Source organism: Mauremys reevesii, linkage group 4, assembly GCF_016161935.1.
Source record: "Mauremys reevesii isolate NIE-2019 linkage group 4, ASM1616193v1, whole genome shotgun sequence".
Taxonomy (NCBI): domain Eukaryota; kingdom Metazoa; phylum Chordata; order Testudines; family Geoemydidae; genus Mauremys; species Mauremys reevesii.
The window spans coordinates 144,436,733-144,457,724 of record NC_052626.1 but is presented as its reverse complement, the minus strand read 5'-3'; the positions used below and the strand labels follow the sequence as shown (position 1 = coordinate 144,457,724).

The following is a 20,992-nucleotide window of genomic DNA, read 5'->3' as shown; positions in this document are numbered from 1 at the left end:
GGAAAAGGGGGGCCTACGTGTAAACTGTGGTACTGGGGTGCCCTGGCTTTGGGAGTAGGGGTTGTGCCTGTTGATGCCAAGAGATCCCACTGTGATGGGCTGAATGGAAGAAACTGAGCCCAGACCTCCCCCCCCAGCATCGGGGCGTGAGTGACCCCACAGCCTGCTGGCAGAACCAGGAGGGGGCCAGGGCCTTGTGCTGGAGACCTGCGTTCATTTCCTGGCTCCGCTATTAGCTCCTGGGGAACCTTGGTCAGGTCACCGAGCCTCTGAGCCTTCGTCTCCCCATCTGAAAAATGCTCCTTGCTCTGCCTAGAGCCTTTACGTTCCTGGGGGCAGGGATGGTCTCACTGTGTGTCTGGGCAGCACAATGGGCGTCTGAGCTCAGTTAAAGCCCCTGGCTGCTCCTGTGATACAAACAGCAATAACAATAGCATCCCAGTTGGGTAATTCAGTTCATTTCCCGTTATACCCCATTACCTCCCCCTCCAGTTGTGGCGTCGACTACAGGATTCTCTTTCACTTCCCTCCTAAAGCATTGTGCAGTGTTCCTGGTAAACATGCCCACGCTCCACTCCAGAAGCTGCTGCATCTCAGCACAGGCGAGAGATCCCTCTATAAACAGCCCCAACGCCCCCCCCCCACACACACACTCCCGCCAGCTGCGTCTCACAAGGAATCTACTGTAGACTTAAAGTTATGAATCTCCCAACCCCCTCACTTCCCCGGAGCAGGCCTGTAACCGTGCGGCCAGCCCCACTAACGGCACCTGCTGCTGGATTTCCCTTGGGAGATGGTTAATAACCCCCTCCCCAACCCCAAGGGAATAATTCCCTACCCCACCTGCACTGCCACAGCCAACGGCATAAGCCTCTACTTTCCCCGGCGCCGGTGGGTGCTCGCGCTCCCTCACCCCTGGCCCCGCCCTGACTCCACCCTTTCCCCACCCCCATTTCAACCCCTTCCCTAATGTCCCCGCCCCAACTCCACCCCCTCCCTGCCCCTATTGGACCCCATCCCCAAATCCCAGCCCCGGCCCCGTCTCTTCCCTGAGCGCATCGTATTCCCAGTAGCGCGAAACAGCTGTTTTGCAGCGCAAGAGCTGGGAGCTAGGGGGGAAAAGTGGGCACGTGGCACGCTGAGGGGAGGAGGCGGAGCGGAGGTGGAGGTAAGCTGGGGCGGGGAGGGGGCAGGGAGATGCCGGTGGGTGCAGAGCACCCACCAATTTTTCCCTGTGGGTGCTCCAGCCCCAGAGCACCCACGGAGTCGACGCCTATGACCAATGGAATGACTGAACCCTGGGCCTTGTTGATCTAACACAGGGGTGGCCAACCTGAACCCGAGAAGGAGCCAGAATTTACCAATGTACATTGTCAAAGAGCCACAGTAATACATTAGCAGCCCCCCATCAGCTCCCTGCCCCCCTGCTCCCAGCACCTCCCGCCCACCAGCAGCTCCTCCCACTCCATTCTCGCACCTGTTTTGTGGCGTGCAGGAGACTCTGGGGCGGAGAGGGGGAGGAGCGAGGGCACGGCAGGCTCAGGGGAGGGGGCAGGAAGGGGTGGAGTGGGGGCAGGGCCTGTGGCAGAGCCAGGGGTTCAGCAGTGAGCTTCCCCCCGGCCCATTGGAAAGTTGGTGACTGTAGCTCCAGACCCGGAGTCGGTGCCTATACAAGGAGCCGCATATTAACTTCTGAAGAGCCGCATGTGGCTCCGGAGCCACAGGTTGGCCACCCCGATCTAACAGAATACATCTCTGCTCCACGAGCTACTGGAGCATGGACGGAGTAGACTCCGAACCCCTCCCCACATGGTCTAGCCACACAGCATTGGGTCTCGTCTACACTAGAAAGACCTTTCCGTGTAGCTTACGCAGTGTTGTGGTAGCCGGGCTGGTCCCAAGAGATCAGAGACCAGGTGGGTGAGGTTTTGTAATATCTTTGAATGGACCAACTTCTGTTGGTAAGAGAGACGCGCTTACCCAGAGCTTTTCTTTGGGTTTATAATTTATAGCACAGAGTTTCTCAAACTGGGGGCTCCTGGCCCAAAAAGGGGCCACAAGACTATCGTAGGGGGGTCGCGAGAGCGGTGGCTGCAGGCCTGAAGGCAGCGCTGTTGCCAGCAGCAGCGCAGAAGGAAGGATGGCATGGTATGGGGGGGGCGCTGCTTTTTTGGGGGAGGTCATCACAGCTGGAAATATTTTCAAAGGGGGTCCCCGTCCCAGCAAAAAGAGTTTGCGAACCCCTGTTATAGCAGGATAGTTATATTAGCAAGCCGCCTAGTGGAGACATCGCTTATACCACCAAAAGAGTTATTTTAGCTTGGATTGTATCAGTTCCCCGGCCAGAATAAGCTATTCCAACAGCAGGCCAGGGTGACCGGACAGCAAGTGTGAAAAATCGGGATGGGGGTGGGGGGTAATAGGAGCCTAGATAAGAAAAAGACCCAAAAATTGGGACTGTCCCTATAAAATCAGGACATTTGGTCACCCTACAACGGGCCTTTTTCACCAGTATTACTGTCTCCCCTAGGTCTTTTACCAGCAGAGCTTTGTTGGTCAGGGTGTGATTTTTTTTTTTTTTTTACTGATACAGTTACATTGCATAACAAAATCTAATGGCTGGAGGTTGAAGCTAGACAAATTCAGACAGGAACTAAGGAGCAAAGTTTTGTGAGGATAATAATTAAGCATAAACACCACTCTCCAAGGGTCGTGGTGGACTCTCCATCACTGACCATTATTCAGCCCAGATTGGATTAACATTTTCCAACCAGCCCCTTTGTGCTTTCTCCCCGCTGACCCCTCACGCCGGGGAGGGGGCTCCCCCTTAAACATCCTCCTCCTTCAAATCCCTCCTATGCCATCAGTCCTACCAAAAACTTGACAGTGGTGAGCCTGCTGGTGCTGAGATCACAGTCAGTCACGCTGACCAGTACTGTCCCATTGTTTCCTTGTACTCCACCATCATTCCGTCTGTATCCATCGGTGGTCTCTTGTTTCGGACTTAGATTGTACGGTTTCTGGGGCAGGGACTGACGTCTTGTTCCGTGTTTGTACAGCACCAAACACCACGGGGTATTGGTCCACACCAAGGATTCCTAGGCACTATGGTCAATAGAAATGAACAGCAATAATACAAAAACATTCCCTTCCTAACAGTATAACTGATCCCACGCTACTGTGACTAGACCGGTGTAGTGAAAGAGCTACAAATGTTGTGTGTAGACACGGCTTTACTGTGGGACACACCCAAACCAAGCAGAATTTTTTTAAAAATAAAAGGGCCAGACTTTTTTCATAAAAGATAAAGAAAAGGGGCCCAAACCCTGCCTTAATTTCCCCTCCTCCCCCTCTGCAGGTCACTCTGAACACTGACATTTGGTCCATTTACACGGCAGAAATGACGGGGTCTTGTTTTGGGAAATGCTGTTTCACCTTGTTAAATACCACGTCAAACAGACCTTGGAAAAGACAATTCGTACAGAGACAGGAAAGTACAATTACCACTGAGCAGACTCCGCACCTCCTGAACGTCAGTATATCATCGTGCTAGGCACAAGGACAGGCTGGGTGATAGTAATGGTTCTTCCTGGCCTTCCACACCTATGGTTGGGATTTCCAAGGGGGGATTTCGAACCTGGTCACACCATTAGGGTCATTTGAAAATTCCAGTCAATTTATCTATGATAGTCCAGCCACATTCTCACATCAAAACCACGTTGACATTGGCCAATGGTTGATCTTCGCCTCGGGTTGATTTATCTACGATAATCCAGCCACATTCTCACACCAAAACCATGTTGACATTGGCCAATGGTTGACCTCCTCCCGTTGATTAATTTGTGATAATTCAGGCACACTTCTCACACCAAAGCCATGTTGACATTGGCCAGTTGTTGACATTCTCATCCATCTGATGAATCTATGATATTCCAGACACAAATGCACAACAACACCATGGTGATATTGGTCAATAGTTGATGCTCTCCTCCAGCCAATTAATCTACGATGTTCCAGCCATGCTGTCATGCCAATACCACGTTGACATTGGCCAATGGTTGATGTTTCCTCCCGCCAATTAATCCATGATATTCCAGGCACCTGCTCCTACCAGCACCACTCTGATACTGGCCAATGGTTGACTTCCAATGGATGCACTCCCCTAGTAGCCTCTGTCACGTGTGACTTCTCTGATGCTGGATCAGGGCCGAGCTCTCGATGAAGCTTTTCCCACACTGGGGACACTTGTAGGGCCTTTCGCCTGTGTGGATCCTCCGGTGTCGGAAGAGGGTGGAGCTCTGGCTGAAGCTCTTCCCGCACTCAGAGCAGGTGTAGGGCCGCTCCCCGGTGTGAATTCTCTGATGCCTAATGAGGGTGGCGCTCTGGCTGAAACCCTTCCCACACTGGGTGCACTGGTACGTCTTAGCTTTCAGGTGGGACCCCTCGTGCTGAGCCAGACCTGAGCCATCCCGGAAGCTCCTCCCGCACTGGGGGCACTTGAAGGGCTGCTCCTTGGCATGGAGGCGCTGATGCCGGAGGAGGTTGGAGCTGCGGCTGAAGCTGCGCCCGCACTCGGGGCACCTGTAGGGTTTCTCTCCGGTGTGGATGCGCTGGTGGATGATCAGAGAGGAACTGTCCAAGAAGCTCTTCCCACAGTCAGGGCACTGGAAGGGCCTGACGCCCAGGTGAGCCCGGCAGTGGGCGGAGAGCTGGGAGCTCTGGTGGAAGCTCCTCCCACAATCAGAGCAGGTGTAGGGCCGCTCCCCCAGGTGGGTGCGGCGGTGGGCCAGGAGGACGGAGCGGTGGCGGAAGCTCTTCCCGCAGTCAGGGCAGAGGTAGGGGCGCTCGCCTGCATGGGAGTGCCGGTGCTGCAGGAAGCAGGCGGCCTCAGCAAAGCTCTTCCCGCAATCGGGGCACTGGTGGGGCCGCAGTCCCCGGTGGGTGCGCTGGTGCCGGATCAGGTTGGAGCTGCGGCTGAAGCTCCGGCCACAGTCGGCGCAGCGGTAGGGCCGCTCCCCGGTGTGGACACGCCGGTGCGTGAGCAGGGCCGAGCTGTCCACGAAGCTCTTCCCGCACTCGTCGCACTTGAAGGGTTTTTCACGGACGTGGGTCCGCTGGTGCCGCAGGAACTGGGTGCTCAGGCTGTAGCTCTTCCCGCACTGGCTGCAGATGGTCAGTGGCTCCCCCAGCTCGGGTGGCAAGAGGGACATTTGTGGGGTTCTGGCCACACCTCTTCCCGAGACTGCCCCGGCTCCTCCTCGTTTTCACTCCCGTCCCGGCACTTGCTGGGAGAGAGAGAATGAACCACACACAATATGACTCAGATCCAAGCTCTGATCTCCCCGGATCTGCAAAGACAGAGTCCTTTTCCAGCACTGCCCCGTCCTCTCTTCCCCCTGCTGCCATCCTGCCCTGTCACCTGCCAGCATCTCCCCACTTGAGGCTCTGGGACCTCCCCTGCGACTCTGCTCCTGCAGGCCCTTCCTGCTGGGAGAGAGAGAAAATCCCGCTGGGGCTTCTTCCCTCTGCTGGGGAGAGACGGGGAGGCAAAGGAGTTTGTCCCTGAGCAGAAAACCTCATGGGCAGGAAATGAAACCAACCAAACCCTTCCCTGAGGGGAGAGGAGGAGGCGGTTTTGCTGCAGTGGCCTATCTGAGCCCTCAGAGAAAGACTGGGGGAGGGGAGGGCTCAGATAGGGGTCAGGGGTCAGGCAGGAGGGATGGGAGTCAGTAATGCATGCTTTGAGTACAGGGCACCAGCTGCAAATTGATGGCTAACTAGCATTTACTGTTTGTTGTTACACTTCCTCGGGCTCATCTAAATGGCCAGCCTCGAGCCTCAGGCACTAGGCTGTGACTCAGGAAATCTGGGTTCAGTTCCGAACTCTGCTACAGACTGTCTGGGTGAGTCACTGCATCTCTCTGGGCCTCAGTTTCCCCATCTATAAAATGGGGATAATAATCCTGCCTTTGTCTATTTAGACTGTGAGCTCTTCAGAGCAGGGACGGTCTTTCACTGTGTGTCTGTGCAGCTCCTTAGTGGAATGGGGGTCCTGATCTCGGTCACGGTCTATGCAGCCACCACCACAATGCGGGACCCTGATCTTGGTAGGGGTCTGTGTGGTGTCTGGGACAATGGGGCTTGATCTCAGACTAGGTCTGTGCACAATGGGGGCCCAGATCTTAATCAGGATCTGTGCACCACCCAGCACAATTCATAGATTCTAAGGCCAAAAGAGGCCGTTGGGATCATCTGTTGTGAACTCCCGCTTAACACAGGCCAAAGAACTTTCCTAAAATAATTCCTAGAGCGGATCTTTTACACAAAAACATCCCATCGATTTTAAAATTGCCAGGGATGGAGAATCCACCACGACCCCTGCTAAAATCTTCCAGTTGTTAATTACCCTCACTGTAAAAACGGACATTTTATTTCCAGCCTGAATTTGTCTAGCTTCAACTTGCAGTCATGGGATTGTCTTACATATTTGGATACTTCACTGAAAAACCCATTATCAAATATTTGTTCCCCCTGCAGGTGCTTAAAGATTGTAATCAAGTCACCCCTTAACCTTCTCCTTGTTAAACTAAATAGACTGAGCTCCTGGAATCTATCACTATAAAGCCTGTTTCTTAATCCTTTAATCATTCTCGTGGCTCTTTTCTGAACCCTCTCGCCAATGTATCAACATCCTTCTTGAATTGTGGACACAAGAATGGAACACACAGTGCTCCGGCAGTGGTCACACCAGTGCCAAATATAGAAGTGAAGTAACCACCCTACTCCTACTCACGATACCGCTGCATATGCATCCGCTTATGCATAGAATCATAGACGCTTCGGGTGGGAAGAGACCTCAGGAGGTCATCTAGTCCAACCCCCTGCTCAAAGCAGGACCAACACCAACTAAATGATGTCTTAACCCTTTCGGCCACTGCATCACATGGGGAGCTCATGGTCAGCTGATTATCTGCCATGACCCCCAGGTCTTCAGAGGCATTGCTTCCCAGGGTAAAGTTATAAGCATCATCTACATTGTTTCTACACATTCACATCTAGCCAGGGGTGAAAGTAAGCTGGTACGGGCCGAGGTCCGGCGTATTGGTAAAAAGTGGCTGCTCATACCGGCCCGTATGCAGCTGACGTTAAAGCGCTGCTGCGGCAAAGGACCCTGCTTTGAGGGCAAAACGAGCAGCTGCCCCGGGGCCAGCGATTTAAATTGCCCCAGGCGGCGCGGGCCAGGCAGCGTGGAGGGGCTGGCTGGGGGATGCTGACCCCCCAGCCCCGCTCCTTCCGCCCGAGGCCCCGCCTCCTACTCCAGTAAGTGTTGAGTGTTACTTTCACCCATATTGAAACAGATTGTTCGCTTCCACCCAGTCTACCAAACAATCCAGCTCGCTCTGTCCTCCTCGTTATCCATCGCTTCTCCCAGTTTGTGTGTTGTCTGCAAACTTTATCAGTGACGGTTTTATGTTTCCTTCCAGGCCATCGATAAAAATGTTACATAGTGGGGGGCCATGATCCCTGTGGTGGAACCCCGCTAGAAATACACCCACTTGATGATGATTCCCCATTTATAGTTACATTTTCACACCCATCGCTTAGCCGGCTTTTGGTCCCTCTCATGTGTGCCAGGTTAATTTTACATTGGTCTAGTTTTTATTCAAAATGTCATGCCGTACCAATGTGAATACCTCCCAGAAGTCTATCTTCCATCAACACCAGTGCCTCTGTCATCTACATTTATAATCTCATCCAACACCCCCGCCCCCCACCCCAAGTTCTGGCACAGCGAGGGCTGTTACCGTGTTACTGCTCTGACCTATGACGCAGGGAAGAGGTGTTTTGAGGCATGAGTCACACTTCGCAGTAGAACTCATCTTGCAAAGATCACCTAAGGGCCTTGAAACCACACAGCGCGTTAACCCTTTTCGTGCCATGTCAGTGCTGCGCACAGAGCGGCAGAGGTGCTGGGACTAGGGGGTGGTTTCTAGCCGATCTGGGGTTGACAGTTTGGTTCAGTGGCTCTCACACAAATTCTCCCAGCACCCCTGAGTGCTGGGGGTGGAGGGGGGGGGGACAGATCTCGGCGCACGTCTCCTCTTCTCTGCCTGGGGTCAGTAACTTTGCTCCAAGGAAGTGGTACAAACCTCAACCTCCAGCGGTGTCCCGGGGGCTCGCTGCTGGGCGGGGCTGCTGGGCTCAGCTGCACAGACCCGCCTCCCCCAGGACTGCCCTAGAGCTGTCTGGGGTGGGGTCCTCCGCTCCCGGCCCCCACCCTTCGGCTCAGCCCACCCGGCCCTGCGGCCGCTTCCTCCAGGCAGCGATTTCCTGCTTCGGCTGCAGTTTCCCTCCCTCCTGTGCGCCCCCACTCACCGCCGGCCGCAGCGCACGGGGTGGGGCGGGTTATTGGTTGGTTCCCGGGGGCGGGGGTCTCATTGCAGCCGGGGGATCCGGCCCCGTGGGCAGCAGGTGGTGCCGGAGTCTCCAGCCCAGGGTGCAGGCAGGGGGTTGGACAGGAAGGTCCCTGCGCTATTGCAACCCCGCGGACGGCTCCGCTCTGGGAAGATCCGTTTTGGACAGCCCGGCCTGGCGGCGCCAGCAGCAGGGAAAGGCTCTGCACGGGGCGGAGGGATGCAGGGTCCCCCGGGGGGGCTGGGCTGGAGAGAAGGGGGTATAGATCCCTCCTGTGGGGGATGCACCATTCCCTACACCTTCGGGGAGACCCCTGGCCCCCCATCCCCAGCATACCCACATGCCCATCCGTTGGCTCCTCTTGCCTCATCTTCCGATCCCCCAGTCTCACCGGGGTGGTGGCCCTGCTCAGCTGCCCCAGTGCCCATCCAAGCCCGCCCTGGCACCAGGTCTTGGTTTGGGGGTTCAGCTGAGACCCCGAGGAGCCAGCGTGGGGGGAGCTCGGCGGACTGGTGCAGATTCCCTGGGGCGGAGAACACAGACACCCCGGCTAGGGCTGTGTGGGGCAGGAGAGACCGGATCCTTGCAGGCTCACAGTCCCAGAGAGAACTCACAGCAGGAGCAGATATTGGGGGACCCATTACGGGCCTGGCTGAACTTTAATGCAGCACCCTATAAAATCTACTGGGAATTCCACCCCCACGGGATGTTCCTAATGAAGGAACCATGCACCCCCCCCCCCAATGGCTCTTTCTCTGATGCATCCAAGGCCATTATAACTGGGGCTCCGGGACCAGAGCCAGGAGAGTGCAAAGCAGGAGGGGGTGTTCATTCCCCAGGGGCCACAGCGATCACAGCCAGCTGGGAACTAGATCCTCACGGGGGGAGCGGGGTCTGGACACCTGCTGGGAATGGATAGCTTGGGGCAGGGCCGCAGAATGCCTGGGAGCCTCCAGCGTCCCCAGGCCCTGGCGGGGACCGTCTTTTGTAAGGAACAGGCCAGAACATGGTGTTCCCCTATGATCTGATCTGTAACCACTGCTCTAGACTCCACGCCCCTCCCAGCACTGCAGATAGAACCCAGGAGTCCTGGCTCCCAGCCCAGCCTGCTCCACCCCACCAGGCCCCACATCCCTCCCAGAGCTAGGGAGAGAACTCAGGGAAGCTGATCCGACATTCAGTGCTTGTCGACCAATTGTTTGTGTGGCTTGTGGGCTAAAAGCGTTGCCACATCCCCCTCTAGTGGCTGGTCCACAGAACAAAAGGTGCTCAGGCCTCACCAGTCACCTGTGTGATAAGATTCTTAGGGTCGTACATGATGGAATTGTTTTTCCTAGTTTCCTTTTTTAAAAAATCCTGGTTTATTTAAGTCACACAGGGAGAAGCCTCCCTGCAAAGACCAAGTCTGACAGTGAAAAGCCCATCGGAATCTGACAATTCTGGGGTGACATGCGACGAATCATGGGTTCCCCACACACACATCAAGATGGGGTGTGGCCAGGTGCCTGGGAGCTTCTCAGGCTGCTCTGGGCCCAGGAGAACTAGCAGCTAAGCGCTGTGGAGAGAGGAGCTGGGTGCCTTATGGAGACAGATGGCTGCCCCCACCTGGGAACATCCGTCTGTCTGGCCTCTCAGGGAGCAGCCCCTCCTGTTCCCAGCAGCCTATTGTGTTCACGCACCCCATGACACCCAAATGTGGCCGGGGCACTCTGCTGCACGGATCTCCTGTGCTGCCCTTAAACTTGCTGGAGGGGTGGGGTGGAGAACCCTTCTGGGCTCAGCTGCACAGACCCCGCCTCCCTCCATGCAGCTCCCAGGGCTGGCTTGGGGGATCAAGCTGGTCTCAGCTGTGGTTCAGGTTCCCATCCCCTTGTCCCTGCAGCTGCTTCCTCCAGGCAGGGATTTCCTGTCTCTGCTGCTGTTTCTCTCCCTCCCCTGAGACTCTCCTCTCTGCATCTCCCCTGTGCCCGGCCCCCCCACTCACAGCTCCAGCTAGGAGGGGTCTGTGGCAGTCGGAACTTTGTAATGGATTCACGTAGGGTTTTTTCAGACTCAGTAATGAAAATAATTTACAGCTGTTTCTATTCTTTACTGGACATAAACAGAATAGAAACACAAATAAGGTGCTTCACGTGTTCTTTTTTGTTGTTTCTTTTGCTTTTTTGGTTGTACTTTCCCCCCCCCAAGACCAGGGCCGCCCGGGGGGGGGGGCAAGAGGGGCAATTTGCCCCAGGCCCCGGGACCAGCAGGGGCCCCCACGAGAGTTTTTCGGGGCCCCTGGAGCGGGGTCCCTCACTCGCTCCGGGGGGCCCGGAAAACTCTTGCGGGGCCGGGCGCAGGAGCTTCTTCGCTCCTGGTCTTTGCCTGCGGGGGGGTCCTTCCGCTCCGGGGCGGAAGGACCCCACGCCGCCGAATTACCGCCGAAGCGGGACCCGCCGCCAAAGTTCAGCTCGGTCTTCGGCAGTAATTCGGCGGCGGGGGGCCCTTCCGTTCCGGGACCCGCCGCCGAAGTGCCCCGAAGACCGGGCTGCACTTCGGTGGCGGGTCCCGCTTCGGCGGTAATTCGGCGGCAGGGGGGGCCCCCGCCATGGGTCTTTGGAACACTTCGGCGGCGGTCCCGGAACGGAAGGGCCCCCCGCCACCGAAGACCCCAGGCCCCCGGAATTCTCTGGGCGGCCCTGCCTAAGACTTGTTAGCTGGTAAGTCTTCTGCTGTGAAAGTGATCTTTGTATGTTTGTTAATATTTTTCACAGCAGACTTACTCAGCCCCAGCAAGCCCTGGGACAGATTAAGCCCTGGATGGGGAGGGGGCAGGGAGGCAGCAGGGCCCAGGGATAATGGGGAGTGGTGATGGTGTAGGGGATGGTGAGCCTGGGGCCAGAGCCTGAATCAGAGCCTGCCACGGCATGGATGGAGACCAAAGCCCCATGGCTGAAGCCTACCCCCCACCCCTGGGGAATGTGGGGAATTCACCAGCCGCCTGCACCTCCAGCTTTTGTGTCTCCCAAGGGGGGCAGGGACCAACCACTGCTGGCGGCCCTGGCAGAGGGGCCACTGCTTTGCGCCTCTCCGCCCCCATCACAGCCCAGGAGGCTGTGGCCACAAGAAAAGGCGCTGGTGGTGAAACACTGCCCTAGACCACACTGCGTCTCATATCACAGAAGATAATTAGTCAAAACAATAAATCAAATGAAATATTGTGCCCAGTAATAATACTATGTGAAAAAATTGGAGCTTTCAACAAATCAGGACAAAAAAAATCAAATTTTTAAAATCTCTGAAATTCAAAGTTTTTGTCCCATGGGAAATTCAATCAGTTTAGGGGTTAGCAGCAGACTCACAGAGATGTAGGGCTGGAAGGGTCCTTGAGAAGTCACAGAATCACAAACTATCAGGTTGGAAGGGACCTGAGGAGATCACCTAGTCCAACCCCCTGCTCAAAGCAGGACCAATCCCCAGACAGATTTTTACCACTGTTCCCGAAGTGGCCCCCTCAAGGACTGAACTCACCACCCTGGGTTTAGCAGGCCAGTGCTCAAATCACTGAGCTATCCCCCCTGCCAAGGCAGCTAGTCCTCCAGTCCTCCCTCCACATTGAGGCAGGATCAAATATACCTAGACCATCAATGAGAGGTGGGACCTGTCCGAGATCTGGAACTGTTCTTAAAAACCTCCAGGGCCACAAATTCCACATAAATTCTGATACACGCTCCAGTCACCAGAGGGAAGGCGAGAGGACATCTCTGTGCAAGCAGGGGGTGCACACCCACTTCAGAAAGGTACCCACAATGCCCCTGTGCGGGCAGGGCAGGCCCCTCCGTTGGTGTCCCTAGGCCGTGTGCATTTTCTGGTGCCTGGCAAGGTAGGAGCTGAGGCTGAAGCTCTTGCAGCAGTCGGGGCATTTGTAGGGTTTCTCTTCCGAGTGGATCTTCTGGTGCTGGATGAGGGTGCAGCTCTCGCGAAAGCCCTTCCCGCAGTCCGCGCAGCGGAAGGGCCGCTCCTCCGAGTGGGTCCGGCGGTGCTTGATGAAGGCCGAGCTCCAGTTGAAGTCCTTGCCACACTGGGCACAGTGGTAGGGCCGCTCCCCGGTGTGGGTGCGCTGGTGCTTGATGAGGGTGGAGCGGTGGCTGAAGCTGCGCCCGCAGTCAGGGCACCCATAGGGCCGCTCCCCCGTGTGGACGCGCCGGTGCTGAGCCAGCTGGAAGCCGTGGCTGAAGCCCTTCCCGCAGTCAGGGCAGGGGTGGGGTTTCTCGCCGGTGTGGATGTGCTGGTGCGAGCGGAGGTGGGAGCTGCGGCCGAAGCTCTGCCCGCAGTCGGGGCATCGGTAGGGCCGCTCCCCGGTGTGGATCCGCTGGTGTTGGATAAGCAGCCGGCTTAGCTTGAAGCTCTTCCCGCACTCGGCGCACTCATAGGGCCGCTCCTCGCTGTGCACCTTCTGGTGCCGGCTCAGGGCCAGCTTGGTGCCAAAGCTCTTCCCGCAATGGGGACAAGGGTAAGGCCTCTCCTCCGCACCCATCCCACCGGCCAGGCCAGGGCTTTCCTCGGTGTGGGTGTGCTGGTGCTGGATCAGGTAGGAGCTGTCCCCAAAGCTCTTCCCACAGGCCGCACACCTGTAGGGCCGCTCCCCGGTGTGGGTGCGCTGGTGCTTGGCCAGGTGGGAGCTCTGGCTGAAGCCCTTCCCGCAGTCGGGGCATTTGTAGGGGCGCTCCCCTGTGTGGACCCGCTGGTGGACAACGAGGTGGGAGCTGACCCCAAAGCCCTTCCCGCAGTCGGGGCACTGGAAGGGTCTCTCGCCAGTGTGGGTGCGCTGGTGCTGGAGGAGGTGGGAGCTGCAGGTGAAACCCTTCCTGCAGTCAGGGCATTGATGGGGTCTCTCCCCTCTATGGGATCTCTGGTGCTCAGCGAGGTCTTTGTATTGAGAGAAGCTCTCCCCACACTGCCCACATATGGCCAGTCTCTCCTCCTGACACCCAGAGGAGTCTTGGAGCTGCCAGGGATCTCCTTCCCGTTCAGCAGAGCTCTCCCTCGGGAGCTCTCCTTGCTGCCGTCCTGCCCCACCGACATCTCCCTGCTCGGGGCTCCAGGACGTCCCGTGTTGCTCTGGTTTTGCAGGCCCGTCGTGCTGGGGAGTCTCCTCCCCATTCTCACTGGTTGTCCCGGCACCTACTGGGAGAGAGAGAGAGAATCCAGCCAGGGCTTGTTCCCTGTGCTGGCGAGAGAAGGGAGGCAAAAGGGTTTGTCACAGAGCAGAAAACCTGATGGGCAGGAAGCGAATTCCCACAAACCCTTCCCTGAAGGGGGGGGGGGGTGTCCACTCCATTGGCCCAGCTGAGCCCTCAGAGAAAGGCTGAGGGGAGGGAGGGCTCCTGCCAGGCGTTAGGCAGGACAGGTGGGATCTGGGAGTGACCTGCTTGGGATGATACTGAGTGAGACGAGATGATTAGGGAATTATTTACATTTGTACGTGATACGAAGGGTAGGAGGGAAAACTCAGAGCCTTGGGTAATGAGGATCTCTCTGAAACTCACATTGCAACGCTCATTTAATCTTTTATACCAAGGACGAAGGAAGCGGTGAGTACCAGCTGGTATTTAAGGTGCAGATCAAGCTAGATCCCATGCTTGTGTAAATGGGCATCACTCCGATGGAGTTGATGGGGCTTGATCCGCAGCTGGTGCGAATCACCCATAGCTCCACGGGAGTCAAGGGGGCTGGTGTGAATCAATGAGCAACACTGATTGACATTAGCTGTGGATCTGGAGATCCACGGAGCTCTGTCAAGCCAAACCCTTGTATGTTGCATCCCTTTCCCGCCCAGCACCCTTTGCCTCGTAAGAGTGAAAGCTCTTCGGGTCAGGTGCAAGGTCTCTGTTTGTGCAGCACCTGGCGCAGTGGGGCACTGAACCTGAGCAAGGCATGTACGTGCTGTCATATGAGCTGAGAGAATTGGGGGGCTCCTGGTGGCTTTGCTGGGATCCCAGCTCTTCCCTTCGTCCCTGGATGCCAGTGTCGCTCATTCCTCACCTGCGCAAGCACCTCTCGGGATCTCCCTCCCCTCGGAGCCCTGGAGATCTCGCACCCTGGGCTCTTCCCCTCGCTCCATCCGGGGGGTCGTGGTTGGGTCGAGGATGGGGAATCCTGTGCAGGAGAAGAAACAGGTGAGACGGGGCTCAGTGAAATCTCCACCAGGACTCGGTGCAAAGAACATGCCGGGGCTTGGACCCCGGCCCAGCTCTCTCCTGGGGGGCGGGGGGATGTTCCTAGGGGCCCTTTGAGGCAGGGAGACCCCTGGGGGCAGATGGGCCGCGCCCCCTGCAGGGGAATCAGGGATCTCCAGGCACGGGGCTGGCCCTTGCAGCGATGGGTCCGGGGTCCGGACAGGAAGGAGCTGCACGTGGATCTAAGCACGGGAGGTTTGTTGAACGTGCAGGCGGAGGGCAGGGCAGGAAACAACCCAGGGCTGGAGCAGGGACCCTGCCGGGCTCAGCTGCACAGACCCCGGAGCTGGCTGCAGAGAGGGGCGCGGGGGGGGAGGTCTCCGGTCCCAGGTCGGCTCCGAGCCACACCCCCCGGGCAGCGATTTCCTGCCTCTGCGGCTGCGGCTGCGTCTCCCCGGGGCCCCGCCGCCTCTCCCCGCTCCCGCCGCACGTGGGCCGGGGCAGCGCCGGCCGCTCCCTTCCGGCTCGGAGCTCGCTGGTTTTAACTCTGAGCTCGCCAGGCCGCCCGCATCGGGAGGCCGCGGAGCTGGCCCCCCCCCTGCCCGCCTAGAGCCGCTGATCTGCCCCAGCCACGGCCTCCCCCCACCCCGCCCCGAACAGACACACCAGACCCCCGGGAAGGAGCCGGTGCCTAACCCCCCCGGGATGAGCCCCCCCGCAGGCAGATCGGGGATACCCAGCACCCCACTTGCAATGCGGGAACCTCGCGCCCTCCCGGGAACCCTGCACCCCGGGCCAGGCCCTGGCATATCCTGGGCTGTGGTAACCCCTGCCCCTGTAGTGGGGGCTCCAGGCAGGGCCAGATTGACACCTTATGTGCCCCATGGCACAGCATCTTCAGCCCCCGCCGCCCCCATGCCTGCAGCTGACCTTCATGTTTCCCACAAAAATATGAAACTTTAACCACCCCTTTGACTTTTAGGCGCCCTCAGAATGCTGGCGGCGCCCCAGGCACGTGTCTCCTGTTCCTAACTGGAAATCCGGCCCTGGCTCTGGGAGCTGGAGTGGGATCTGGGTACACACTGCGAACTGATATTGGGGGTGGGGGGATGGTCAGGCCTCTGGGAGCCTCTGGGCACAGAGGGGCCATTCCCCAGATGTCACTGGCTCCTGCCCTAGCACTAAGGAGCCGGGCGCTGGAGAGGCCAGGAGGCCATGGTCTGGCCTCGCAGGGAGCTCTGGTTTTTAGCGGCCTTTGGGACTTGCGCCCAACCTGAAGAATAACCCACACAGGGTGACTCACGTGTCCCCATCTAGAATATTTATGGATGTTTATGAGCTTCCTACAGCCTCTCAGCTGAGGGCTCTGATCCCGTCACTCAGGCAGATGTGCCTTGAGCTTTTAGATCCAGAGCTCCTGGGTTCAGTCCATGCAGAGGTCCCGGCCAAAGGCATCATTACAAGAGGCTGCAAGATCCAGCGGAGCAAAGAGCCCGCAGCATTTGGATTCCAAATCCCGAAGCTGGGAATGGGTAACAGGGGATGGATCACTTGATTCCTGTTCTGTTCATTCCCTCTGGGGCACCTGGCATTGGAAGACGGGATACTGGCCTAGATGGACCTTTGGTCTGACCCAGAAACTGGAGGAGACCCAATGCGGTCAGCCTCTCAGCTGGTGTAAAGTGATTTCAAGGAGGCTCTATAGCCCTTTACGTGTAGGCTCTGAACCTTCTCCCCCACCCCATGTAATTCAGGGCCAGGGTCTCTCTCAATATGGTTTTCCTGGCATCTGTTACGATTCAAGCTCCCACCAAAGCATCTCCACACACATCACTACACCAGCTTCGATGACATTTCTCTGTTGGTCTGTAACACAATCACTTTTGAGTGCCACGGCCGATCAATTCCGCAATTTCAGGCCACGTTCTAGGCATCAATGGACAGAACCCCATGGATCTGGCCAAAAGACCCAAACACAGAATGGGGAAATAGGGGGTGTGCACTGCCCTTGGTCTCTGGTTAGTGGAGCTACAGCTTCCACCATCTCTGTAATTGTCCATAGCTCAAAGAAGAGGTTGATGACAGCCGTTCACACCTTCCTGGGTCCCAGCACCCCCAGCTCAGTTTCAAAGGTTGACATCCTGCATGACTCAGCTCCCAGACAGAAAGAAAATAAGAACAGGGGGAAGGGGCAAAGGGGGGAGTGAGGGGGCATACAGAGCCCCTGGCATGAGGGGGAGAATGAGGGACCCTGGTACAGGGGGAATAGGAGCACAGAGACCTGGGAATGGGGGCAGAGAGAACCCTTGGTAGAGGGAAAATGAGGGACTCTGATATGGGGATGGGGAGGCAGATAGAACCCCAGCAATGGGAGGTGAACAGGGGATAACTGTATGGGGGACGGAGGCATTCGGGGCACTCAGAGCCCCAGGGACAGGGCAGGGGAATCCCAGAAACAGAAAGGGATGAGAGGGGGGCCCGCGGGAGCTAGTAGGGGAAGTAGAGGAATGCAAGGAGCCCCTGGCTTGTGCAACGGGCTCTGCCTGCAGAAGCAACAAAGCATGAGACTCTCTAGTTTAAAGGTGATTTTAAGGCCAGAAGGGACTGTTGGGATCATCTAGTTTGAGCTCCATAACACAGGCCAGAGACTCACCCAGAGATCTCTGCATGAAGCCCACAGCTCGTGGCAGAGCTACAGCATGTCTTCGAGGATGACCTTCCAGTCGCCATCTAAAGACCCCAAGGGATAGAGAATCCACCATGTCCCTTGGGGAGGCTGCCCCAGTGGCTGCTTCCCCACACTGTCAAAACTGTCCACCTTCGTTCCGGTCTGCTGCAGCTCCCAGCTGTGCATCTCGTTCAGACTTTGTGGATGACAGACACAGCTGCTCAGGAATCTCCTTCCCATGCAGGGGCGTGTAAACCCGAATCAAGTTACCTCTGAGCCTTCCCTTGGAGAAACCAAAGAGATGGAGCTTCTTCCGTCTTTCGCTACAAGGAAGGTATTGCCAGACCCGGAACCATTCTTGTGGCCGGCACTTCAGGCCATTATGCTGTTACAGTCCAGGCTGAGACCTAACATGGGGGGCAGATTACCCCACATGTGCTACTGTAGGGTTCTCACACCTTTCTCTGCAGCAGCTGGGGCACTGTCAGAGTTGGAATATGGCGCTAGCTGGTGCTAGGATCTGAGCCAGTCTGGCAATGCCTATGAACCCACTCCAATGTGCCACCAGAAGCTGGGAGTGGACAACAGGGGATGAATCACTCAATGATTGCTTGTGCTGTTCATTCCCCAAAGCACCTGGCATTGGCCACTGTTGGTAGACAGGATACTGGGCTAGATGGACCATTGGTCTGACCCATCCGGTTTGAACTGTGGGCACCAGAACTGGATCTAGTCTCTGGGGATGACCTCCTGGTTCCTATTCAACAGGGGCGGCTCTACAAAGTAGGCTGCCCCAAGCAGCGCGGAGCGCTGCGCCGCCCTTCCCCAGTCCCGCGGCGGGTCCCCTCTTCCCGCGGCCCGCATCCTGGGAGGGCGGCATTTGGCTCGTGGAGCTCCGCCGCATGCCTGCGGCAGGTCCACCGGAGCCCGGACGAGCGGACCTGCCGCAGTCATGCCTGCGGGAGCTCCACCGAGCCGCGGAAGACGGGACCCGCCGCAGGCATGACTGCGGCAGGTCCGCTCGTCCCGGGCTCCGGTGGACCTGCCGCAGGCATGCCGGCGGGAGCTCCACCGGAGCCAAATGACGCCCTCCCCAGGATGCCGCCCCAAGCTATTCAACATTCCCAGGATCCTGGCCAGCCTTCACAGCCACCGCAGCACACTGGGAACTCACTTGACGGCCGAGGCTGACTTACCATGCCAGCTTCTTTCCCACACAGGCTGTGGGTCAATGGCAGGGGCTTTCTTGGATGGGGATTCCCTGGTGCTGAATCACGACGGAGCCCCTCTCCCCGAGGTGGGTCTGTGGCAGGGCCTCTCTGAGCTGATTTCCACCCTAACTTCCCACACCCTCTCCCGCCCTGTCATTGGCTGGCAGGGGTCCCCTCACTGTGGATCCCCTGGTGCTGGATCAGGTTGGAGCTGCAGCTAAAGCCCTTCCCACAGCTGGCATAGCGGAAGGGCCACTGTACGGTGTGGCTGTCCTGTGCTGGTGGTAGGTGTAGTGGGAGCTCTGGCTGAAGCCCTTCCCACACTGGGGGCACTGGTAGGGCTTCTGGCCGGTGTGGACCCAGCCATGCTGGGTGAAGCTCTTCCCACAGTTAGGCCATTTGAAGGGCTCGATGTCCACGTGGGTGCGCTGGTGGTGGATCAGGTTGGAGGGGTGGCTGAACCCTTTCCCGCACTGGGGGCACTTGTAGGGCCGCTCCCCCGAATGCCCCCGCTGGTGCTTGATGAGGTTGGAGCTCTCCCTGAAGCGCCATCTGCACAGGCGTAAGGCCACCCCCCGGTGTGGGTGTGCCGGTGCTGGGCCTGGTGGGAGGCCTGGCTGAAGCCCTGCTCACAGTCAAGGCACTGGTAGGGGCGCTCGCTGGCATGGGTGTGCCGGTGCTGGATCAGGGCAGAGCTCTCCCCAAAGCACTTGCTGCACTGGGTGCAGCTGTGGGGCCGCTCCCCGGTGTGGGTGCGCAGGTGCCGTACCAGGTTGGAGCTGCGGCAGAAGCCGCGTCTGCACTCCTCACACAGGTAGAGCCGCTCCCAGGTGTGGATGCGTTGGTGAACCACGAGCGCAGAGCTCACCCCAAAGCCCTTCCCCCACTCTAGGCCCGTGTAGGGCCGCTCTCTGGTGTGGCTGCGGCGGTGCTGGTGCAGGGAGGCGCTCAGGGCAAAGGCCTTCCCGCACTGGGGGCACTGGGAGGGGTGCTCCCCGGCGTGGATCTGGCTGTGCTCCGTGAGGTTCCCTGCGCTGCGTAAAGCCCTTCCCACACACGGTGCAGCGAAACAGCTTTTCACCCGTGTGGGAGCGCCGGTGACGGAGCAGGTTGGAGCTGCGGCTGAAGTGTTTGTGGCACTGGGTGCCCTGGTAGGGTTTCTCCCCCGGGGCGGCTTCGTTCTCCTCCAGGGGCTCTCCCTGCTGTGGTCCTGCCCCGCCCGGGCTCTCGCTGGCTCCTCCCCGCTGTGTGGCAGACGTCCTGGGCAGCTCTGTTCCCGCAGACCCTTCCTGCTGGGGATTCTCCTCCTCGTTCTCATTCGCTGTCCTGGCACCTTCTGGGGGAGAGCGAGAGAGAGAGATGCAGCTGATGGGCAGGAAGCGAATCCCCCCAAGGCTGGGGGAGGTGAGGGCTCCTGCCAGGGTCAGGTGGGAGCTGGGAGTGATGCCTGCCATGAGGCCAGGGCACCTGCAGAGGACAAGGCAGACTGGGGAGCTCCCAGTGGTTTTGCTGGGATCCCAGCTTTTCCCTGCTCTCCCAGACCATCTCTGAGGTGGTGTCACTCATTCCTCACCTTTCAGGCCCTCCCTTTCCTCGGAGTCCTGGAGAATCAGGCTGCTCGGCTCCTCCCCGCGCTCCAGCCGGGAGATCATGGCAAGTTTGGCTGAGGGCGTGAAAGCAGAGAGGGGCTGGAGTGTCGTTTTGCAACAACTGGCCCCTGAATTCAGCTGCTGGAGAATTTTCCCTGGAGGTTTGCTCAAGGCCGTGGGGAGATTGGCAGACGTTCGTAGATCCTAGTCTGATCTCCTGCGTAACGCAGCCAGGGAAACTGGCATAGATCTGGGTGAATAACTGAGGGTTTTTGGGTCAGTGGGTGACCGGAGCCTGACCGCAGCTTGTAGCGCCGCTATTCTACCAATAGCAAGTGGCTGTTTCACCCAGCGAGACCCTGTAACACACTCCTCACACGAACACAAAATTAAATACGGTGCAAATGCTCTCCCGACTGTTGGGCTCAGCCCTGCCCGTGCGGGATCCCTCTGGTCCCAGCCACCGTTCAGATACACTCCCCTGGGCCTGGCAGCCTTTTCCTCCAGGCAGCGATTTCCTGCCTTTGCCTGTGTCTCTCTCTCCCCCTGCACTTCCCCTTTAGCCCAGAGACTCACCGCTTGGAAGGGTTATTCCCAAAGGTGTTCCCAGGAGAGCTCATCAATTGGATTCAGCCCCTCAGTGCTGAGGAACTCCAGCCTGATACTTCCAGAGGAAACAGCTGAGAGCAGGAAGTTCCTGCCTTTATTAAGTTCCCCTTACAGCAGTGCCTGGTCCTCTCTAGACCTGGGGAAGGCTTGGGAGCTCTATGGTTATTTCTTTCAATTCCCCAGATACACTGAAAGAAGCACTGCCATTCAACCTATTAAATGCAAAGTGCCTGCATCCGTGCCTGGACAAGTCTAAGAAATTAACCACGCCAAGGAGCTAAATAAAATCCACATAGCAAATGTTTGCCCAGCCAGGTCATTCCACCCTATTTCACACAGGTG

General features: G+C 57.7%; 2 protein-coding genes across 2 annotated transcripts; both read right to left on the bottom strand.

Moving 5' to 3' along the window:
* Positions 1-1,910: 1,910 nt before the first annotated feature.
* On the bottom strand, positions 1,911-18,026 carry LOC120404068 (zinc finger protein 271-like). Its single transcript, XM_039536076.1, has 5 exons — positions 17,227-18,026; positions 14,440-14,553; positions 12,251-13,581; positions 3,505-5,264; positions 1,911-3,105 (listed from the first exon to the last, which is right to left on the bottom strand). The coding sequence occupies exons 1-4, from the start codon at positions 17,333-17,335 to the stop codon at positions 4,176-4,178; spliced, it is 2,643 nt and encodes an 880-aa protein (XP_039392010.1). The 5' UTR covers positions 17,336-18,026; the 3' UTR covers positions 1,911-3,105; positions 3,505-4,175.
* Positions 18,027-18,365: 339 nt separating this feature from the next.
* LOC120404067 (zinc finger protein OZF-like) lies at positions 18,366-20,712 on the bottom strand. Its single transcript, XM_039536075.1, has 3 exons — positions 20,618-20,712; positions 19,021-19,788; positions 18,366-18,988 (listed from the first exon to the last, which is right to left on the bottom strand). The coding sequence occupies exons 2-3, from the start codon at positions 19,768-19,770 to the stop codon at positions 18,653-18,655; spliced, it is 1,086 nt and encodes a 361-aa protein (XP_039392009.1). The 5' UTR covers positions 19,771-19,788; positions 20,618-20,712; the 3' UTR covers positions 18,366-18,652.
* Between the last annotated feature and the right edge of the window lie 280 nt (positions 20,713-20,992).

Coding starts and splice junctions, on each gene's coding strand:
- LOC120404067 (XM_039536075.1), bottom strand. CDS start 19,770: ATGAGAACGAGGAGGAGAATCCCCAGCAGGAAGGGTCTGCGGGAACAG. Junction 18,989..19,020: donor ACACCCACACCGGGGGGTGG/CCTTACGCCTGT, acceptor CGCTTCAGGGAG/AGCTCCAACCTCATCAAGCA.
- LOC120404068 (XM_039536076.1), bottom strand. CDS start 17,335: ATGGTGGATTCTCTATCCCTTGGGGTCTTTAGATGGCGACTGGAAGGT. Junction 14,554..17,226: donor CTTCATGCAGAGATCTCTGG/GTGAGTCTCTGG, acceptor TCTCCTGCACAG/GATTCCCCATCCTCGACCCA. Junction 13,582..14,439: donor CCCGAGAGGTGCTTGCGCAG/GTGAGGAATGAG, acceptor TCTCTCTCCCAG/TAGGTGCCGGGACAACCAGT.